This window comes from Phoenix dactylifera, chromosome 1 (assembly GCF_051530095.1).
Source record: "Phoenix dactylifera cultivar Ajwa chromosome 1, Ajwa_hap1_PhDact_Kaust_v1.1, whole genome shotgun sequence".
NCBI classification, from domain to species: Eukaryota; Viridiplantae; Streptophyta; class Magnoliopsida; order Arecales; family Arecaceae; genus Phoenix; species Phoenix dactylifera.
In genome coordinates, this window is record NC_143190.1 from 44798891 (window position 1) to 44819830 (window position 20940).

Genomic DNA, 20940 nt, shown 5'->3' on the forward strand with positions numbered 1-20940 from the left:
AAGGCAGCCACCCATGACATTCTCATCTAGTTTGCCGACAATAATCTTAATAATGTTTGAATGTAGGACCAGGATTGTGCAAAATATCAAGTCTATCACTTTTTTTTGTTGGATCCCTCTCCTTCTCGAAAGGTATCCTCCTTGTGTGGACAAAGAGAATTTGATTCATAATTGATTTAGTCCGGATAGTTTCTATTATCGATCGAGGAGTATGGATAATTTCTTTACAACAATAATCTTAACAAATGCTAGTGATAGTAGTAAGTGTATTCCAACGGGCTATTACGATCCACCTACTAACAGTCAACAATAAGAGCCTTTCAGGCCATTCATATCTACCGAGAGGTGAACAGTGTAGCTGACTAAGTTGTTTTCTGTACGGCTTATCACTCCAAGATTTTCTCTGGAAGAACCATCTTTTTTTTTTTCTAATTTTGTTGGCTGCATCACACCTGAAGTGCCATTGTACCAAAAAAAAAAAAACAAGAGCCTTGGTATGAACTAAGAGTGCTAAACCTTTTTTGTGGGTAATATCTCTATAAAAATGACATTAATATCTTATGAAATGCCAATGACAATTTCAGCAGATCCTAACTTGCCATTTTGGTCCACCTATATGAATCAATGACAAGAGACAAGAGGATGAACTGAGAGTCGTTCACTCTTCTCTAGCTGGTGACCTTTGGAGGAGCCTTTAAAGTAACTCATTCACCATAGACGTAATCTACTGAAGATTTGTAAGGCAAGCCTTGGAATCAAACCTATAATACATTTCCATTCAAATCACCCAAAGTGAAGGCTTGCCAGCTCAAACTTAATTTTACTGAAACTTCACATTACCAGCCATATGAGAATTCTTCACAGATAGCAACCATTTCCAAACTTTGTTACCAGATTGGGTCTGATTGGGCTTGATAAATCGTGATAGTTTAACATCAGCTGCTACGTAGGTCAAGAAATTCTACTATATAATTGGGTACCAAACAATAAGCATGGCTTCCATCAAAGTTGGAAACGTCAATTGAATGCTGTGTCATATAAACAAGAGTTGGGCTGCATTGAGCCTTCGGTGAGAGCTCCATCTTATATTTAGACTCGGACGACGCCATGCTAAAGCCCATAAATGAACCAAGTTGGCGATGGCCCAATCAGAACGAAAGCTATGGGCCTGACTCCCCATGTATATAGAGCTTATGACTCATTATCAATGATGACCTCGGAAACGCCATTTACAACTTAAAGGAGTTTTCTTATTATAATTTTGCTCGATGTTTAGAGCGAGGCCAAGGAAGCAGGGTGCCTGACTCCCCATGTATATAGAGCTTATGACTCATTATCAATGATGACCTCGGAAACGCCATTTACAACTTAAAGGAGTTTTCTTATTATAATTTTGCTCGATGTTTAGAGCGAGGCCAAGGAAGCAGGGTCCAGCTACATTGTTTTCAAGTGGCTCAAAAATTTAATTTGCAGTGTTCATCTGGTACATAAAAATGATCTTTCCATTTCAATCCAGAGAGACCAGAAACTACATTTAACCAGATCAATTGAACAGGCAAGAATAAGAAGAAAAGGGGCAGAAAATACAAGTAAGTCAAAAATGTATGGATCATCACCATAATTCCCTTAAGGGGATAATTCCCTGATGTCATTTTGAATTTCGTTAGTTTTCTTCGAACATTTCATTATAGCTTAATTGGACTTGAAATTAGATTAACATTCTCGGTCCAATTAGATTTATGTTGGCACCTATACTATAGGTTTGGCTGCCTAATTAATATCTCAAAGTGAATTATTGCCAAGGGCACTCTCATCTTCATTTCGAAATAAACACTTCATGCTTTCGATGATGGAAATGATTCTTTGTTGGCATTCCTCTCCACAACAGAGACAGGCTAAACTAGGGCAAGAAGTGGACCGGTTTGGTCCGAGCAAATATGCTATCATTAGATTTGATGCAGAAACTCAGCTTGAAGAATGACCGGTCCTATCGAAAAAGCAGGTTCGAATTATATAATTAGCTGACCATCATTGTTAATCACAATGTGATGAATCTAAAACATTTCAGGTGCAAATTAGTCTGAATTTGGTCCAAGCATTGCCAAAATTTGCTCATGTAACACCCAAGATCTTATAGCAGTTCCCTCTCAACAAAAATCAATCGAACAAATAAAATAAAATACTAAAAATAAAAACCCTAATATCCACCGGCCAAGAGAGCTTTGCGACAACATTTATTATCATTCTGATACCAATGTCTTCTTTGGTGGATTTTGCCTCAAAAAGATTAATGCAAGATAAATGCTGACAAATATCAGACTTTTTTTCAGGTGGGTTCAGGTTTGAAACTTTGGGTTTATTTTGGGCTCTATTGGGCTCGATCCAATGCTTGATCAACCTAGGAATTTGAAGCAATTCCCATGCTAGCTTAAGCAAGTTGTTCAAGGTGACAACTCATCTCACAAATTTTATATCTGAATACCACACAACCTTTATTAGGTGCAGCCCAATGCTTCCTTTTGAAATTAAAGAAGGATGGGAAGGAAGTTGTAACATTTTCATGATTCCATCACATGATGTATTGTGTGGGACTGCTTCCACTAATGTTAAACATAAATAACAGTCCCTAACCCAACAAGTACATGGAAGCTAGTTTACTGCCTGCACCTGTAGTTCAAGTACCACCAAATAGAAGACTCCAAATTCCTGAACCGCCAAATTTCCTGATTTCTCGCAATCATAGGCACTATAGCCCACTCTTATGAAAAGGATTCAAGGTTAGATATTTCATGTATATAGGATGCTGATGGAGGCCTTAGGTTTGTCCCTCAGCCATTAAATATAATGAATATGCCATGGAAGAGGGTGTGGGCAATGCTTGTTGCCCATCAAAGATGCCTTGTGGCTTGTTATCATCCTTTCATTATAAGGATGCAGTGGGGTTTTTAGGTTCGTGTCCACTTTGTTCTTCAAACTACAAAGTTGGCGTTGCTCTGAGGCTTGCAAACACTTCACGTGAACGCAATGAAAAGCGAAGTTGGCATCTTCCAATAATAAATTCAGAGCATCAGAGGTGTCTTGTTCTTTTGCCTGCCGAATGGCTTTCTCCCACCTGAACAAGCAAGAAAGCAATTGACAATCCCCCTCACCCTACGAACTGGAACCCGCATGCAGGCCCCCCATCCACTAATTGAGGGCTGGTGCTGGAAGGAAGGGATGTTTCTAACTAGTATTATTTGTCACCAAACGCCATTAGATGATGGCTTAGAGGTCAGCCATAGATGATCCTTTTGTTTGATAGGTTAAGGATGTTTTTGTTCGATGCCGGCGGGACCTGTTTATTTGTTTATATCTTAATTCTTTTGAAATAAATTGATTAGAATCTAGTTGAAAAGCAAGCTATCATCTTGTCATTTTCAGATGGTTTTGTCTCGTACGCCATGAAATTTTGATGTAAGAAAATAATTATAATCTTCATGTCTTGTGTATCGTTTCGTTTATTCTTAATATTTCTCTCAAAAGAAGATTCATCAGTAGTTTCCATTGGCAAAGTTCATATCTCTTCATTTTTGGTAGAGAACCACTACAGCCAACAACCCCTGGGCAGTTTTAGTTAATCTCATGAATTCTTTTCTTCTCAAAAAACAAAAAAAAAACAAAGAAAAAAAAAAAGGAATTCTAGTCACAGCCAACTCAGCAAGCTCATCAATGTTCATTGAAATATATAACCCAGCATTTATAAGTGGAAATTTAATAGGTCAAATTTAATGCAGGTTACTATCCAGCTTGATATTTAGTTTCACATTAATTTGAATCTACTCCTCAATAAATTCTTCAATCAATTGGATAGTGTCTGGCCAGGTGCAACCCAAAGGCTTTTGTAGTTTTTTTTTTGTTGTTTTTTTTTTTGGCGATTGAAAAAGGCCTTCATAGTTTGTATCACTCTCCTCTACAAAGGTGGCCATGCGTTTGAACCACATTGAAACGCTTTTAAGACGTTTTACATGGCAGTTGGATTGTTGATGGAAATTAAAGTTTGTGACACAATGCGCAGTGTGAAGGCCTCGTACGTAGCCTGTAGGACCTTATGTCAGGGATGAGCCATGAGGGCCTTTATTTAGCCATTTAAGTTTATAAAAAAAGAAAAATAGAAAACAAAGAGGAAAATAACTTAATTATCCACACTATGAAGAATATAATCTTTCTCATATGGTTCGAAGGTATTGGGGTGGAACCATTTCCTACTCCGAGATATTTGGACCATGGGCAGTAGGAGAGCTGACCACGGTTCTCCGCAATATTTTGTTTTCAGATTTTATCAGATGTATCCGTACTGGTGTAGTGTGAGGCGCCCGTTTACGAAAAAAGATTCTAAATTTTTAAGGAAAAGTTTCGGTCGCAGAAGATTCAAACTTTTTATCACATTATTATAGGACCTTTTTCCCTTTGATATGGTATATCAAGGGGTTAATAATCCAGCCTTTTAAGACTTCAATGGGTAAAATAATTTTTTTTAAAAAAATCTAAATTTCATGGATAGGTTTCTTAAAAAGTAGAAACAACTGGGAAGGGGTCTCCGAGGTTAAGGATCCAATAAAATAAAGCCTTTTCAGATTGTTTTGTCTCGTATACGAGAAGAATCCTGCCGATGAGCTCAAATTTGTAATTTTCAATTCTAATCGAGCCAAGAGTTTTCTAGTAAAAGAAGGCTCGTAGATTTTTTATGAGAAATTCTTATACGAGGAAAACAAATAAAAAAATTTAGATAATGTAGGAAGTTACAAAAAAATGGGAAAAGGAACTTTATAAAATAATTTAGATTTGAAAATCTAATCAAGCAAAAGATGTCTGAAAACGCATTATGATGGATAAAATGATATTAACATAATTTCTGCCAAAAAAATATCTCATGACAGTCAATAACATTGCCGTGTTTCCATCTTGCAAAGAAACAAAATTTTTGTCGACTATTTTATTTGCATCCCATAGAGAGATAATATAATAAAGAAATGCAATATTTACCACTAGCAATAGCATAAGCTACAAGCTATAGTTGAAAGAACCTTATGGTTTTGATTTAGTTTTATGCTTTCCTAAAATGACAACATTCGTGGCAAGCACGAAAATCGACGATTAGCATGGCAACATTTTTCAAACATTTAGAAGGGGATCATCCTTACCTTCCTATAATCCTATCATATAAACTCCCATCTTAATTTCAAAGGTTGGCTCTCAACCAGAATTAAAACCTCAATCTCTGCCAATGCAGTAAGGATGATACCATTTATGCAAATGCTCGGTTGTTAATATAAGATCATTTTCAACTATACCTTACAATCATTTTCTAAGATGCAGAACAAGTAAAGAGGGAGATGCTATTGACTTAATGGACTTACTAATATGCAATATGGTGTTAAAGAATACAATTCCTTGAAAAAGAAAATTAGAATTAAAGAAGATAAATATGAAATTTTGTGATATAGAAGTATAAAATTATGACTTTCTTATACCTACTTAATTTGGGTATCAACATGAGTGCATAGAAGCCTCTATAATTCTACTCATACTTTGATTCCATATTTCGTTCTCCTACCGCATAATGTGGCGTAGGCAAAATAAGATGGTAAACAATCCCATGGAAGAGGGAGGAATAGGGAGGATTATCTCAAGCTGGTGAAAGAGTGCGGCTTCTTTCAAACCGCTCATGTACATTAAAAAAGAATAGGGAGGATTATCTTCTTTTTTTTGCTTAAAGAAAAGGTGAAAGGGGGAGGAGAACCTTCTCCACATAGCAACCCCACATTGGGCCCCTCTCTCATCGAGACATGTGCGATGCGGATAGAAAGCACCCCCTACCCTCTTGGAGGTAGGGGCATACTTATGTTTCTAATACCTTTCCCACCTCGCGGGCCGCTCCACTTACGTGGCAACCTCCTCATAGGTGAGTACGTCATTCCGGTGCCACCTTGGTACCAGCGGACCAGTAGCACTTCCAGACCTCATATCCAAACTTGGAGCATCCGGTCCCCGAATTTAATCGACGTCCGCGCTTTTTGAACCTGGAACCACTTGGTTGGAAGTAGAGCTGATCAAGGGCCTTCTGGCCCGCCCAGCCCGACCCAAAATTTTCGGGCTTGGTCATTAAAAAAAGGCCCATGGGTCGAGCCTGGGCAAGAAAAGCGGCCCAACCAAAAAAACGGATCGGGCCATTCTGGCCCATTTTCAGATTCCAAACAAAGAAAAAATCGGGTCTGTTGGGTCGGATCTATCGGGTTGGGCCGGGCTAGACGGGCCTAGAACTAGATTTATAAAGTCAGGTCGGGCATGGACAAAAATTTAAGCCCGACAGTCGGGCCTGGGCATAGCCATCGGGCCTAATTTCTGCTGTAGAGCCCAGCCCGAGCCCGATCCGGCCCGAATTTTGATCAGCTTTATTTGGAAGCAAACGTCCTGTTCCTACTGAGCTACCATCTTCGTAGCATAGATTAGCTTCTTAGGTGCAAGTAAAATTTATATAAATAGGAAAAAAAATCCAACCAAGTGTTGCTTTGAAGTTCGTGCTGCATCAGGCAGGTGAACAGTGGAAGGTCTAAGTTCATGGTGGAGACCGGCGGATGTCAGTGGCGTTGAGGTAAATAGAAGATAAAGCGAAGGAATTGCGATGAAGCGATGAAGGACGCAGTATTTAATGTCATGTGGCGTTGCGCGTGCCGAGCAGCTGGCAAGCAATGATGGCAGGGAGTGGGCGGTGGCTGCAATTTTTTGCGTGCTCCCACTAAACAACACACGAAACTAAAAATATACATATAAATATAAATATAAACACACCGAGGACCGGAAAAAAAAAAAGAAGGAGAAAAAGGAATTTATCAGAAAACCCCCTCGTTTCGACTGAATTGCCCGACCGGGTGGCCCGTCCCGGGACTGCCAAAACGGACGCGGCAGCCGGGGCGGCTTTGGAGAGAGATTCTCGCCAGCTCAAGCCCAAAAGGGTAGCGGAGGGATGGGATCAAAAAGTGCAAAGCCATGGTAGGGGTAAAATTTAAAGTAAAAAAATTAGAAGTTCCTCGGAACTCCGCCCGGCCTCGTGGTCCGTGGGGGTTGGGGGGTGCTCTTGTGGTCAATGGGACGCCGTTTTCTCGTACCAAAGTGTAGAGACAGATAGCCTCTCGTTATCTTATCTTCTCGTGTCGAGTGGGGTGGGTTCCGGACTCGGCCAAGTTAGAGTCTGGCTGACGTGGTACCCGGGATGGAGAGCTGAAATGTTGGGGCAGGCTCGCTCCAATAAGATAAGTATAAATTTTGGAAATTAAAATGGTGTGGATAAATCATTTTCTGAACTTCTGATTAGTATTTTTTTTTTTTTTTTGCTAGCTGAGTATTATTGCTAATGCTGCAAGTAGGTTGGATTGATTCATGACTCATTTTGGAGAACTCGTGGGACCGAGTCGAATTCTAAAATTGAACTCGTTCCATTTTTCAGGTTGGATCTAGGTTTACTGAATTCATATTCGACCAAATTCGATCCGATCCGACCCATTTGATATTTAGATAATTTTAGATTTTCAATCCTACAACTCGACTCAAATTTGTAAAATTATTTGAACATGTGGGTTGCAGCCCACAAAGGTGCAACCCAGACCGAATCCGATTTGGACCCGATCTGGTTTCGAATTAGACTCTAATTTTTTGAATTAGGTCCAGATTATACACAGATCCGAGCCATCCTGAATGACTCATTAGGTCAAAAATTATAGCGGTAGACCGATTCAGCCCAATCTTTTATCTGGGTCTAAAATTAGGATCCAAACAAAAAATCGAGCTGGGTCGGGATCACTCATGACCCGACCCTACCCATTTGCACCTCTAATTACTGCTCGTCTGCTTTTCACCAAGTTGAATCTTGCACAAGGAGCTTGTTGATCCTCTACGTGCAGCGTTATTTATTTTTAAAGAAAAGTATAAAGATGAATTTATTAGATCCCTTGGACTATGAGTGGAAGCATTGTTGCTTTTGGTTCAAGCAGTCTAGATTGATGCTTATCTTGTCGTTATTACGCTAAGTAACATGATTGTCTCCTAAAAGTTTATGCTCCATGTAGATTTTCAGCCAAAAAGAACCCCCCATATGTATAGTTAATGTTCTTTTAGTAAAAAGATTAAATTGAGACTGAGCAGCCGTTGTTAATAATAATAATAATAATAATAATAATAATTTAAAAAGGCCTATTGACAACCCACAATGAGAGTTGCCCTCTCCTGACACTAAACCCTGCAACTTTGATGTAAATAAAATTTGAAGATAAATAGGTAATGCAGTCAATAAGAGACATTGTTAGCAACCTAGATTTGTAGTTCAATTGACAATTTGACATTGATCATGGACAACCAAAGATGGAAACCCTTTTCACTTTAATGTAAAAAAAATATAACTGTGATTGCTTTAATAAAAAGGTTAAAACCAAGTACTTGTATATAATCACAAACTTCCTTTCCCCATCCCAATATATTATTGCATGCTTACCTGTTCAAATGTACCAAAGTCAATAAATTTTCGTACTTGAACTTGGAACAATAAATAATTAGCTGAAAGAAAGTGGTATCGTTCACCAACCTATTAAAATGTCTCTACAGTCTTATCATAGAACTTCGTACATGAGTTTTAACACGAGATCTCTCATCGCCGACAATGTACCATTGGTAAAACCCCTTTAATTTTAGTTTCTACTCCTTCAATTTTTAACAACCTCCCACCCACTCATACACACCTCTTCATTTAGGGAGGCAAGTAAGAAATAAAGACAAAAATAAAGCAGAAGAAATATAAGTATATGAATGTGTGTATAAATATGAGAAATGCATGAATATTTACTGGTATATATACACCAAATCCAATTCATATCTAAATAGGATCAAAATTTAGAATCCAAGCCTTATTTATTTTAATTTAAAATATATTTTTGTAATTCATATTTTTTTTAGATGATGTTAGATAGAGAATGATTTATTAAATTTTATTGTATTAATAGTGGATTAAAGTGAGAGTGAGCCTCGGGGACTATAATTTGGATTTTATGAATTTGAAACACAGAAACAACATCTTGATAACTTTTCGGACTTTACAACAATGGCATCCTCATGCATTCAATTATCCTTTTTTTTTGTCAATAATGGATTCAAATGGCTAGTTCAATCCACATGCAACTCAAGTCTCAACATAATAATCTAAATCTTTGCTATTATTTTCATGATGCATGACTTTCGTATCCACAAATATAAAAGAAAAAAAATAACTACCTAAAGCTTCACCACCAAAACTAATATAGAATATAAATGACCTTAAATACTTGCATCTTCCCCCAAATCCCTCCTCTTACGTGTTTAAACAACTGCCATTCACAGCTATAATAATCATCAATTTACCCAAAATCTCTAGTTGGACCACCCAAGCTAATGCATGCCATCAACTAATTGGACCAAGGTGACCAGAGGGAGCACGTTTGTGTTCATCTAGCATGGAGTTTAGAAGCTCCATTTATCCATAGAAGAAAAACCTATAATTTGGGGAATATGAAGGCATGAATATCTCTTATTATTAATTGTACTGAAAAAGCTAATAGCAACAGAAATAAACCCAGATAATAACAAAACATGCTTACACACCAATCCGAGCTGCTATCATTTTATCTTTCACTAATGTCCTTTACATGGCTCAAAAAAGAAGGAACCCTCCCAATACAAAACCAAACAAATGTCATGTGCCACATCATGAAAACCTTTCAGTATTTCAATTAAAGCTCTCCATAGAATCAACAGTGGCTTTTAGTTAGAAGTGTAGCTTATTATGGATCAATTGCAGAAACAAAACGAGGAGGACCTCCTCCGGCAGCAAAACTCCGACAAAGTGCTTGTCAAAAGAAACGGATAAACTTATCTCCTTCTATTTGTATCTAATTCAATTTTGGCAAGTGGATTTTGTTCTTTTTTCTTAGTTCTTTGCCTGCTATAAATGTCTTCATATAATCAACATTCTAAATATATATATATTAATTCTTAGTAGAATAACACAAAAATTATAGGCAGACTTCTTCAAAGTTTCCAACTCTAGCATACCCTCATCTACTTGTCTTTATTTCATCATTGCAATGCTCATACATTCTGTATGTCCTTTCGATTGTTTTTATTCTGCAATTGGTGCGTGCGATGCTCTTCTCTTTGAACAACCCATAAAATATACAAGGAAATTATGAGTAATAAATTAATTGTAATTTTTCCAGCATCTTAGTTTTTGTGTGCACTTTGTATCCTGCATCAACCGGGATTAGCAGGAGAGATTTCGGGCTTAAAAATTTGAAAAGTATTTTTCGCAATATCTAGGCTTGCATAATTAATTCCACCAAAGATATTTTTGTCACATCTTTCAAAAAGATTAGGATATTATTTAGATTTTTTGATCTTATATAAATACCTAAAATTTATACAGCAAATAATCTGTGAAACTAAACACATCCTTGCATATATAGATTCTTATAATTTTTCAGATTTTTTCTCCGAAAAGTCTTGTCTTTTTTTTTTTTGAATTCTCCGTCAACCGATGCAGCCTTTTGTTTCTGTTTACTTGTTTATTTTTGTGACCAAACAGTCCATGAAGACCGAGTTGAAGCTACAAGTTACTGGTGAAATAATGGGAACACATGCATTTATAAATAAGAAAATTATTTCCTCGCAACTTTTTTTTCTTTTCAAATCCATTCCCCAATGCTGGAAATATGACACGCCAGATGAGGTCAAATCATGGCACATGAAATGTCAACTAGGATGTTCCATGAATCAGGCAGCGAATCTTACCTTTCCATTAAAATTTATACAAGAAAATCATACAGCTAAAATTAAGTTCTTAGAAGAATGGAGCGATATATGAGACCAGGTGGAAACATTCTCCTCCCAATTAATGCCTTTAGCCTGGCCTCCATTTTCCCAACTCCATCAACAAACAAATCATTGGCCTTCTTTTCTTTTCTATGTGCAAGCACAAGCAAAGTAAATATCTGGTTTCTTTTCCTTTTTTTTTTTTTGTTTTTTTTGTTGAAACGAGCCACTCAGGAGAATGTATGCTCCTACGCAAGCATCTAAAGCCACCATCCATCAAAGTTCCAGCAACATAAAGCAAAAGCTTACGATCTTTGCGCCGAGTCTCCTTCCATGCACATGCGGTCTGACCCACCCCAATCTACAGGAGGACATTCTCCTCGGCACGCTAAAACTAAACTCATCTCAAACTCGAAAGGGGCAGCGCAAAAGTAATGGCGGTAGAGAAGTTTAGTAAAATGATAGAAAGAGAAGGAAGGCTGCTAAGCATTCTTTCCTTTTTCTCCTGTACCAGTGTTACCATCTCGCGGTAAAAACGGGGAGGACCAAGGTGGCCAAAAGGACAGAGGCTATGCATGCGTAGAAGTAGGGGGAAGGCGGGGGGGCCCTTGTCATGTCGCCGGTGCTTCCCTTACTGACGGTTTTCCTGGATTTAAACGTCAAATCACATCATCTCTCTCTTCGATCATCTGCTTCCTTCGTTTTGGCCGTCGGATGGCTTTTCAGGGCCAGAGGCTGGCAGGCTCTCCCATATATATTGAGTAGAGCACCCTTGTGGGGGTTTAATGAGAGCTTGTAGCAGAAGAGGAAGGTGGGGAAGCTAGAATCCATTCATGAAGGAGTAGTCCTCTTTGTAGCCAACCCTTTTCACCACCATCGCCACCACCCTTTCTTTCAAGGAGTAGTGGTGGCTTAGTCTCTCTCTCTCTCTCTCTCTCTCTCTCTCTCTCTCTCTCTGGCCAGAGTTATATTTTCTAGTTTTCTCAGAAGACACATCAACAGTAGTGGAAATGACTAAAGATGATAACTTTAAGCTCCTCAAGATACAGGTATCACATCCTTTCCTCCCGTTCTCCTCTCTTTCTCGGTGTATAATATCCTTATAGCGCGCCTCCAGAAAGCGAAGAATGTGAACGGGAGCTATTTTGATGGGTTTGTTTGTATATATGTTGTTTCTTGCAGACGTTCATCCTCAAAGTGAACATACACTGCGATGGATGTAAGCAGGAGGTGAAGAAGATTCTTCAAAGGATCGAAGGTACTTTGTTTTCATATAGCTGTCTTTTCAAGAAAGAAAAAAGTGAGAAAAGTGCCAAAACTTAAGGTGTTTTATTACTTGATGGATTTTATTTTGTTTTATAAATATGGTTTCTTATTTCTTCTTAAATTCGACAGTAAACCAAGGTCTGAAATATCTTGACATGGAAATAAGTAGTTGAAATATTCAAGAGTTGTCTGGGTATCCATTTTATTCATTTTCTTTTACTGTCTCTAACCTTCTGAGTACGACAGTGGCGAGGATGGATAGCGTTGTCCTTCCACCTCTACAGTAAACAAATTGATAGATTTCTTAGCACACATGGAGGTTGTCCTTCTTTTCTGCTTCTTGTGGTTCAGGGCCTTTGTTTGTGTTGATGCGTGACAATCTATTAAGAATTTAAAATATGGAATTGTTCATCAACGAAGATATATCCTTTCTTTTTTGTTTCTTCCTCCCCCTCATCCTAGAATTTATTTTCCTCCGATATGTAAGAATTGTAGTGAGAAATAAAGTTTTGATAGTTTCTTCTCGCTGTTTGGTCATTACCCCAGCTCAAAACTTTGCAATCAGAGAAACAAATATAAGATAATAGTAGTGACATTGCAAGAGGGCAAACTCTGGATACTCCCGGTCCTGTATGACCATCTTGTTCGGCTTGTGCACACATATCTGATCCTTTCTCCATCTCATTCAGGAGTCTATACTGTGAGCATAGATGCAGAGCATCAGAAGGTGACGGTCTCAGGAAATGTGGACTCCAAGACCCTGCTCAAGAAGCTGGCCAGATCAGGCAAGCATGCAGAGCTCTGGACTCAGAAGCCCAACAACCAGAGCCACAAGCCCAACCAGCAGCACCAAGCAGCTGCCCATTCCCTAAAAGATGGCACCAAGAACAACAGAGGCAACCCCAACCAGGCCTTCTTTCAAGGCCTCAAAGCCTTCAAGAACCAGCACGACAAGCTTGATTCCTTCAGCTCCGACGACGACGACTGCGAAGACGACGACGCCGACGCCGACGACGACGACGAGGATGACGTTGACGAGCTTCGGATCCTTGGTGAGAAGATGAATCAGCTCAATCTACTGAGGCAGGCAAATAATGCGGCAACAGCAGCAGCAGCAGCTAATGCCAAGAAAAATGGCATTGCTGGTGGGAATGGCAACAATGGAGCAGGAAAGAAAGGTGGTGGAAACCCCAACCAGAATGCAGGGCGCAAGGGCCCAAATGGGCCACCAGACCAGAAGGTCTTAAACGCCGCACTCCCCAACAACAAGATGGGCAATGCTGCCCACTTGGGTGGCGGCAGTCTTAATGCAGCGGAAGGCAGGAGGGTGAGCGACATCAATGGCCTGATGGGCGCCATGGGAGGGCTCCAAGGTCTTGGTGGGAACAATGGCTTGGGGTTCCACCAAGCCCAGCAGCAGCAGCAGCAGCTAGGGACCACCTTCCCCACAGGCTTCCCAGCGAATGGTGGTGGTGTTGGGGGGCTTGGTGGGGCTCATCAGACACCCATGATGGGGAACCTGCAAACCTATCAGAATCATCCATCCGCCATGGTGATGAACCCCAGAGGAGGACTCAACAACAGCAGCATGCTGATGAACGAAAGCAGGTACATGCAACCCCAGATGATGCACAACAGGGCTCCTCAAATCCCTCCATACACTGGCTATTACTATCCCTACCATCCAAGTCCCTATCTCTACCACCAGCCAGAGACTGGAGACTACGGTGCCCATCTTTTCAGTGATGAGAACACCAGTAGTTGTGCTGTCATGTAAAAGGTTATAGATGCACTAGGATCTGAAGGGTGCGAAGTATGTGATAAAAAAGTACTAGGTACTGTTGGTGTTTTTTTTTTTTGGCTTTTTTCCTGTTGTTTAAGGCTTGCTATAAATGGTTCGTATATGGTGCTCTATTTGACGCCGATGGCAACCTGTGGTATTTATTTGAAGCAGGTATTAAAAGTTTATAATCCTATATATCTTTCCTATGAGCTGCCTTTTGTACACTGACTTGTTTTCTTTTTTTGGGTTTTGGAGACTGTGCTTGTGGGCTTCTAAGCTCTAATTATGATGTCCATGGGACACTGGCATGGTATGTGGCTTGGTGCATGGCATATTGAATGGATTGTTGATGAGAGGGGGCTGGTCAACTAAGGGTTTTGCTGGCAGAATTTGTCTCTTGCCTTTTATACAGGAGATATCATGACAGTGGAGTAGCTTGCAGCATCCCATGTGACATAAGATTTTCGTGCTGGATAAGTTAATAATGAAGTACTGAAATATGATATCTTCATTGTATCAGAGCTTTTGATTCTGCCGAGTATAAAAGTCTGCCACCTGATTATTACTCATGCAATTTGGGTAAGAGAGTGTTTTAGTTGATTATTTGTAATCAAATTCATATTCCTTCATCTTCTTGGAACCTCAATGATTTTGAATTTTCAAAAACAAGTTTCTTTGGTTGATCGTTAGAAGTTTTAAGAGAATTGAGGCAATTTTCTAAATTTCGATTGTGAGACGAGAAAGGTTTTGTTAAGTTGAATGAGCTGACCTTTTTTTTTTTTTTGCAGACATGCCTTTAATTTGAAACAGATGATACGGGGTTTGAGAAAACTGTATTTTTTTCCTTTGCACTTGGATTTTAGACTTGCGCTTAAACCCCGAAGCTTGAACTTTTGTTACCTTGGGTTCGCTGCTTCATGGTGAAGAGCTAAATGCGAGCAAGCTGATGGAGTCATAGGGTTGCCCGGGTGCTTGTCCTGCAGTTGTCACTTTGCCCACAACTGCTCCTATGTCCAAGACACCGACAACCCATGATGGCCCCACCGTTGCTAAATTAACAAGCATCCTCGCAAGCTCGTAGCCCAGGAGTTGATGGTTCCAAGGACAGGCAATAGGTGTTGTGAGGATCCTATGTCACCTAATTAAGGATAGATCTTTAGCACGCTTGAGACATATCCTCAGAGAGAGAGAGAGAGAGAGAGAGAGAGCTACTAGTTTAGTTTCACTAATTCTGAAGCCCTCCAAGCTTGTTAGGTAAGTATTAGTATTGCTCATAACAAAGAATGCGAGTGCTGACGGCCAAAGTAGACACTATTTGGAGTGATCGAGCAGCTAGCCATCAATTCATGTGACACCTTTGAGATATCTGTAAAGCCTGAAAATTTTCATCTGCTCTCTTTCCTTCGAGACCTAAGAATGGGCAAGGAGTTCCCCATCGCATATAAAGCTTATTTTCTACTTTGGACTCCTCTTGCAGGAAAGCTGTTTGGGTGATCTGCCAAAATTTATCCACCCTCCATCACAAGATGTATATATGTAATGTTTTCTGTCATAGCGGAACACTCATAATTCTTATTAAAAAAAGGAAGGAAAATATGCACAAGCGAAGCGAACAATAACTTAATTGCTTCAATTTCTCATGAACCAATTTGCAGAAATACAATTAGAGATTATAGTTTCGGTGACCAAAAAGGTGATAGGAACATGCCAAGGAAACAAGCGCATTGAAAGTGACTTTGCATTAAAGTAATAAATGCCACTTCTTTCCTCCGTCAACTAAAATTCACTGTCTGAAAGCCAGACGGCATCTACCTCCTTTGAAAAAGAGGCAGCCAAGGGGGGAATACAAGGACTGAGAAGCCATGGCCATGTGACGTACCCACTGGTCCTCCCACTTTTGGGTGGTAAAGAGATTTCATAAATGTAAAGGGGAGAGAGAGAAGGGCATGGACTCCAAACCAAAGAGTAGTAGACTACACAAAAGCTGGGATTAACTGTTAAAAGGTGGACATCCAAAGCGCTACCAACTACAAAACCTCTTTGCTAGCCTCTTGCTTTTGGTACAAGTGAAACGATACGAGGACAGGGAGCGTGAGAATTTAGGTAGGTACTTTTTTTTAAAAAAATTTTATGGATGAATCAGAGTTGCTTGGTGAGAAGAGCCCATCGCCCTTTGACTTGTGCGCACGGAGCGTGGTAGTTGCAGCACGCGGGCCTGGTTTCAGGTCCCACGCCATATCCTCCATTCACAATGGCCAAATCCACGACCATATCTAATGTCCTGTATTCATTCGTGTCACGGGTTGCTTGAAGTTCTATAACCGGAGCTGCATGCATACAGATTATTTAAATATCCGTAACCCAAGTTGCATGATAAATTGAATTGCTCATCACGCTGCAACACAATTAATATTATCTGGTGGTACAAATCAAAATAACTACGGGACTAATTACAGCCACTTAAGTAAATTTTTTTAATTTTTTTTCTTCTTCTCTCTCCTTCACTTCGGTCCTTTTTAAAATCTGTAGCTATGCAACCTATCCTCTCCTAGGCCAGGTGACTTCGATGCTGTATGTACGTTGAGTGCTCTAACTTTGTATCCACCCGCAACATGCTCGACAGAATGTTTATCAAAGATGTTTTTTTTTTCTAAACTAATTTTAAAATACTAATGGACTTCCTTGTAAGCCAATTACTATAATTTAAGTCGCAGTGCAATTTCTACCAAAAGACCCTAAACACTCCTTGATGGGGAAAGCATGATAGTCAAAAGCAAAGCAGTTAATGATATTGGTGTTTCTACCAGCTGATCACTTAAAAAAATTATATTTATCAGACCAACGGAACCGGGACAAATTAATGATCCCTCTTTAGTTCGCCATATCCATACTCCATTATCCCCGTACATATGCAGTTGTCTGTAGATACTGTCGGTACCAAAACCCGATATAAGATTTTGATCTGTGGTAAAACATATAATTCGGATAGGAGAACAAACACCCCGCCCCCAGCCAACACCCCCCCCCCCCCCCCCCCCCCCCCCCCCCCCCAAAAAAAAAAAAAGCATCATGCAACAGTATGCATCAAGAAAAATCATGAAGATATGGGATATGGTTGTTAGCGACAGGCAGTCAATGTCATGTCACGCCCGGTACTAATGCAGCTGGAACATTCATATTTCATGATGGTATTGAATAATAGATTGGCAGATAGACTGATCACTGTTAAGATCTCTCGTGTCCCATTTGTAATAAATCTCCTTTCCAGTTTCATTTTCAGGAAGGCATGTTACAAATTTTACGAATTGTAACGTGCCATGCTGCTGCCATATATATATATATATATATATATATATATATATATATATATATATATATTTGAGGCGGATGATTTTTACCGTCTTAATACGTACATATATATAAAAAAAAAAATCAAAAGACAATAAAAGCTTTCTCTCTCCGACCCATAGAATGTCTCTAGCAAGGTTAGCTACATACGAAGCCATCCAATCAGCAGCTTCGTTGGCTTCTCTGCAAACATACATAGCCTGAAAGGCTACCTCGTCACAAATCATGGCCGAGATATCCCCCGCAACGCCTGCCACATTTTTTCTCCATTGGACCCCCAGACTTTCCGTTCTTTACAAACTCCATCGCTCAACTATCACCTCATGCAAGGGTTCAAACCTTGGACCTACAAACCTTTAACCTAAGTCAGATCCTAATCCATGCTAATTGTATCCCGCCACCTCTCCATTCTTAACCTAACCTATTAGGATCTAGATGCATGCATCTCTACTTATATCCTCCTATTTTCATATTAAACTTACTAAATTCAGGACCAAAATTGGCCAAACTCAAAATCGACCAAACCACTCTGCTACACATCCGCTTCATGCTTTCAAAAACTTCCAACTAGAAAATAACATCTCTAACCTTTTCGGTTTGACCCAAAAGTATGGGTTACTTGATAAGGTTGTATAATTCTAGCTTTTAGGTATACTTGCTTTTGTATGATTCACTAATCCAGCTAAAGTTTTCTTTTTTTTTAATTGAAGTATAAATTTAGAAACAGCATATGCTTTCTTAGAATAAATCCTAAGATCTTTCTAGAGTTTAGCGCGGAGAGTGCTTGATTTCCTCAGCCGAGTCCCCGTCGCCTGGGCAAAGTCTTCATTTTCTTCTACAACAGTATCCGGGTGTGCACATGTGAATGGAGGGCGATTCGTGCACGGTAGTTCGGCAGATCTCTGGGATAGATGCTTTGCTTGAAGTCAACCTGGCAAGGGGGCTCTGCGTCTCTGACATAAACAATACACAATTGCGAAATTGTTAATCTCCCACACCATCCCAAAATGATTGAAGACCTGCCCTCAAACGTGTCTCAAACATAGGGAAGGGCTAGAGCTCTCAACCCCAGCCAAAAAAAGTCGCCAATCCTAAGAACGAATTGCCAGTCCTAATTACCATACACGAACAAGAAATCACAAGCCTCAAACCAAATTTTAGGGACTAGCAGATTTAGCTGAAGATTCCAAAAAGACCATTTTCTGCAGTTTTTGCAATCCTGTGGTCAATTAAAATATAGACAAAGGATCCCTTGGTGCGACAGATTACCAGCCATAATTGCTGTTCCAAGCTTCATTTCATGCATACCCTAAAAGCCCTAAAAGATGCTAGGACCATTTTGATCAGACCTTGTTCCTCTTGGGACATCATAAATAATATTAAGCAGCCATTTTATTATCACTTGTATCAGAAAATAGGGGAGATCCAGATGCTTAACTTATACAGGCTCGTTAAGCGTTAGCAAATTTTCAGGAAAAGAAAAACTTCAAGATGATGGAATACTAGATCTTTACCTGCAGAATTGCTTTCTAAGGGAAGGCTACTTAAAATTCATCAGATAACAATACAACCATGTGTCTCTCAAGGAGATAAATGGATTGAGCTAAAGCTTGGTGGGAGCCCACCACGGGATTTAACTCCTGCAGTGCAAAAAGTACAGACTGGAGCAAGAAGGTCAATTTGAAACATAAATATAGCCATGGGGAGGTTAATCCAACAAGGATTTGCTTTCAACCATTGTTCAAGCACAAGGCAGTCCAAGAAACACCTATTCTGGTTTACCCTTGTGATGGTGCATAACAAACTCGTCTAAAATCTGACAATGCCAGTATTCAGAGAGTTTATTTCACCAATTTTCTTTCTTTTCGTTCTGGGGAACGGAGGTCCAGTCCTTGGATTAATTGCCATGAAACATTAGTGCCATCTTTACCAGGCATTGAATCCGTGGCTCTTGGTTTCCATGGCCATCTTATTTTCAATACCAAGATCGTGCACAAGTGTATATAAAGCGGGGATTACTCTGAATCGAAACAGGCAGACCTTCTTTTCGAAACACACACCGTTCAAGGACTGAACCTTGCGGCAAAAGTAGAAAATAACAAAATATATAGTAGAAAATAACAAAATATATAGAGCAACCAAACTCAATGAATATCAACAGAAATTTGCCTGTGTCCGGACCAGTTTTCATTTTTGTAATTTCAGTTCTAAGCAAAACTACGGTCCAAAATACATAAAATTTAAGACTATTAACAACAAGGACAACTACATATGCCTATCTACACTGCTCTAGCTAGTCATAGTTATCTATAGGTTACCCTACTTCTTAACAAATTGCAACCAATGAATATTAAAGCAATAAAGAACAGCTTCAATAAAATTCGGGAAAAAAAAAAAATCAAATGTTAATAATATTACTCCCACATAAACCTAGAAAACCACATGTACAATGCCAGTTAACCACATATAAGAGCATTCTAGAAACCATTTGGAACAATCCACAATCCACTTGAAACATTACCAGTCATATTAAACAATCATTGTATGATCTACTTTGTCGGTTCATCAAACATTACAGGAAAAAGATTAAATGATTTTGTGCATATCTAAGCTACTTAAACTATCCAGGTTTGTCATTTCAAGCTGCGCATGTGTATAGAGAGACTAATAGTGCTACAAATTAGGTGGCTTCATATGTTGACAATAACATAGGCGCTGTGCTGGGGAATACTTGACTCATCTGCGCCCTCTCAAATGCGAAGGGTTGTATCCATGCTAGGGCTGTGTAAGGTTGGCGTTTTACCCCAAAAAAGAAAAAAAAATCTAGGTTACGGTTTCTAGGGGCAGTACTTGGTTTCAAATTATGATTGAAATGAAGGGTTTAAAGCTTAGGTGGTTTCTATCAAATAATAGAGCCAATCTAATATAACCTTCTCAGAAGACAATAGGGATGATAATGTGTGCGTGTGTTTTTTTTTTTTTTTGGTGGGGGGGGGGGGGGGGGGGTTTGTGTTGTGGGTTGTTGCAAGATAAAAAGATGGTGGAGAAAACTGAGGCTGGAAGAGTCCATAAAATGGAAAAGGAAAAATGTGGAAACCACCATATCGAAAAAAGAAATAGCACTCCTGCAACAAGTCTTCAAATAGTCTAAAAAACAGTATAGCATTGAATGAGTCTTCAAATAGTCTTGGATAACCACTCAAACTTCTATAAATAATAATAAGCCACTAAAACAAGGAATAGGATACAGTAACTAAAATGGGGGCAGTGGTCACAAACCATTACAAAAATCATCAGCAGCAGCACCACCATCATCATCAAAGCCTTACATATCAAATATGAGATTTACTATAGAGCATAAGTCTAAAATTAAGAATGATAGAATATCATGAATTCACTAACAATAATGCATCAAGTTCGTCATTGTTAAAATGAGCTGTATTAAAATATGCCCTTTCCCACTTATCACACACAAAAAAAGGTTTAGTTTGCCTTTTCCCGTCCAGTCTAGGAAAGAAGAAATTTGGCTCCCTTCAAGGGCAAAGAACCTCCAGTTAGTCCACTTCAAGCAGGAACCAGCCTCCATTGTCAATGGGAACCAACCTCCAATTGGCCCATTTCAGGGGGGGAATCAGACTCCTTTATATCTTCTAGAAGAAGAAGAAGAAGAAGAC

At 39.3% G+C, this 20940-nt stretch overlaps 1 protein-coding gene across 1 annotated transcript; it reads left to right on the plus strand.

The window, feature by feature from the left end:
* The first annotated feature begins 11286 nt into the window (after positions 1-11286).
* Positions 11287-14124, plus strand: LOC103721563 (uncharacterized). Its single transcript, XM_008811829.6, has 3 exons — positions 11287-11918; positions 12052-12127; positions 12825-14124. Exons 1-3 carry the CDS (start codon positions 11880-11882, stop codon positions 13910-13912), a joined length of 1203 nt encoding a protein of 400 aa, XP_008810051.3. The 5' UTR covers positions 11287-11879; the 3' UTR covers positions 13913-14124.
* The last annotated feature ends 6816 nt before the right edge of the window (positions 14125-20940 follow it).

Excerpts from the sequence above, each read along its gene's own strand:
- LOC103721563 (XM_008811829.6), top strand. The coding sequence starts at position 11,880 with ATGACTAAAGATGATAACTTTAAGCTCCTCAAGATACAG. Across the intron at positions 11,919-12,051 it reads TTAAGCTCCTCAAGATACAG|ACGTTCATCCTCAAAGTGAA; the intron begins GTATCACATCCT and ends TGTTTCTTGCAG. Across the intron at positions 12,128-12,824 it reads GATTCTTCAAAGGATCGAAG|GAGTCTATACTGTGAGCATA; the intron begins GTACTTTGTTTT and ends CATCTCATTCAG.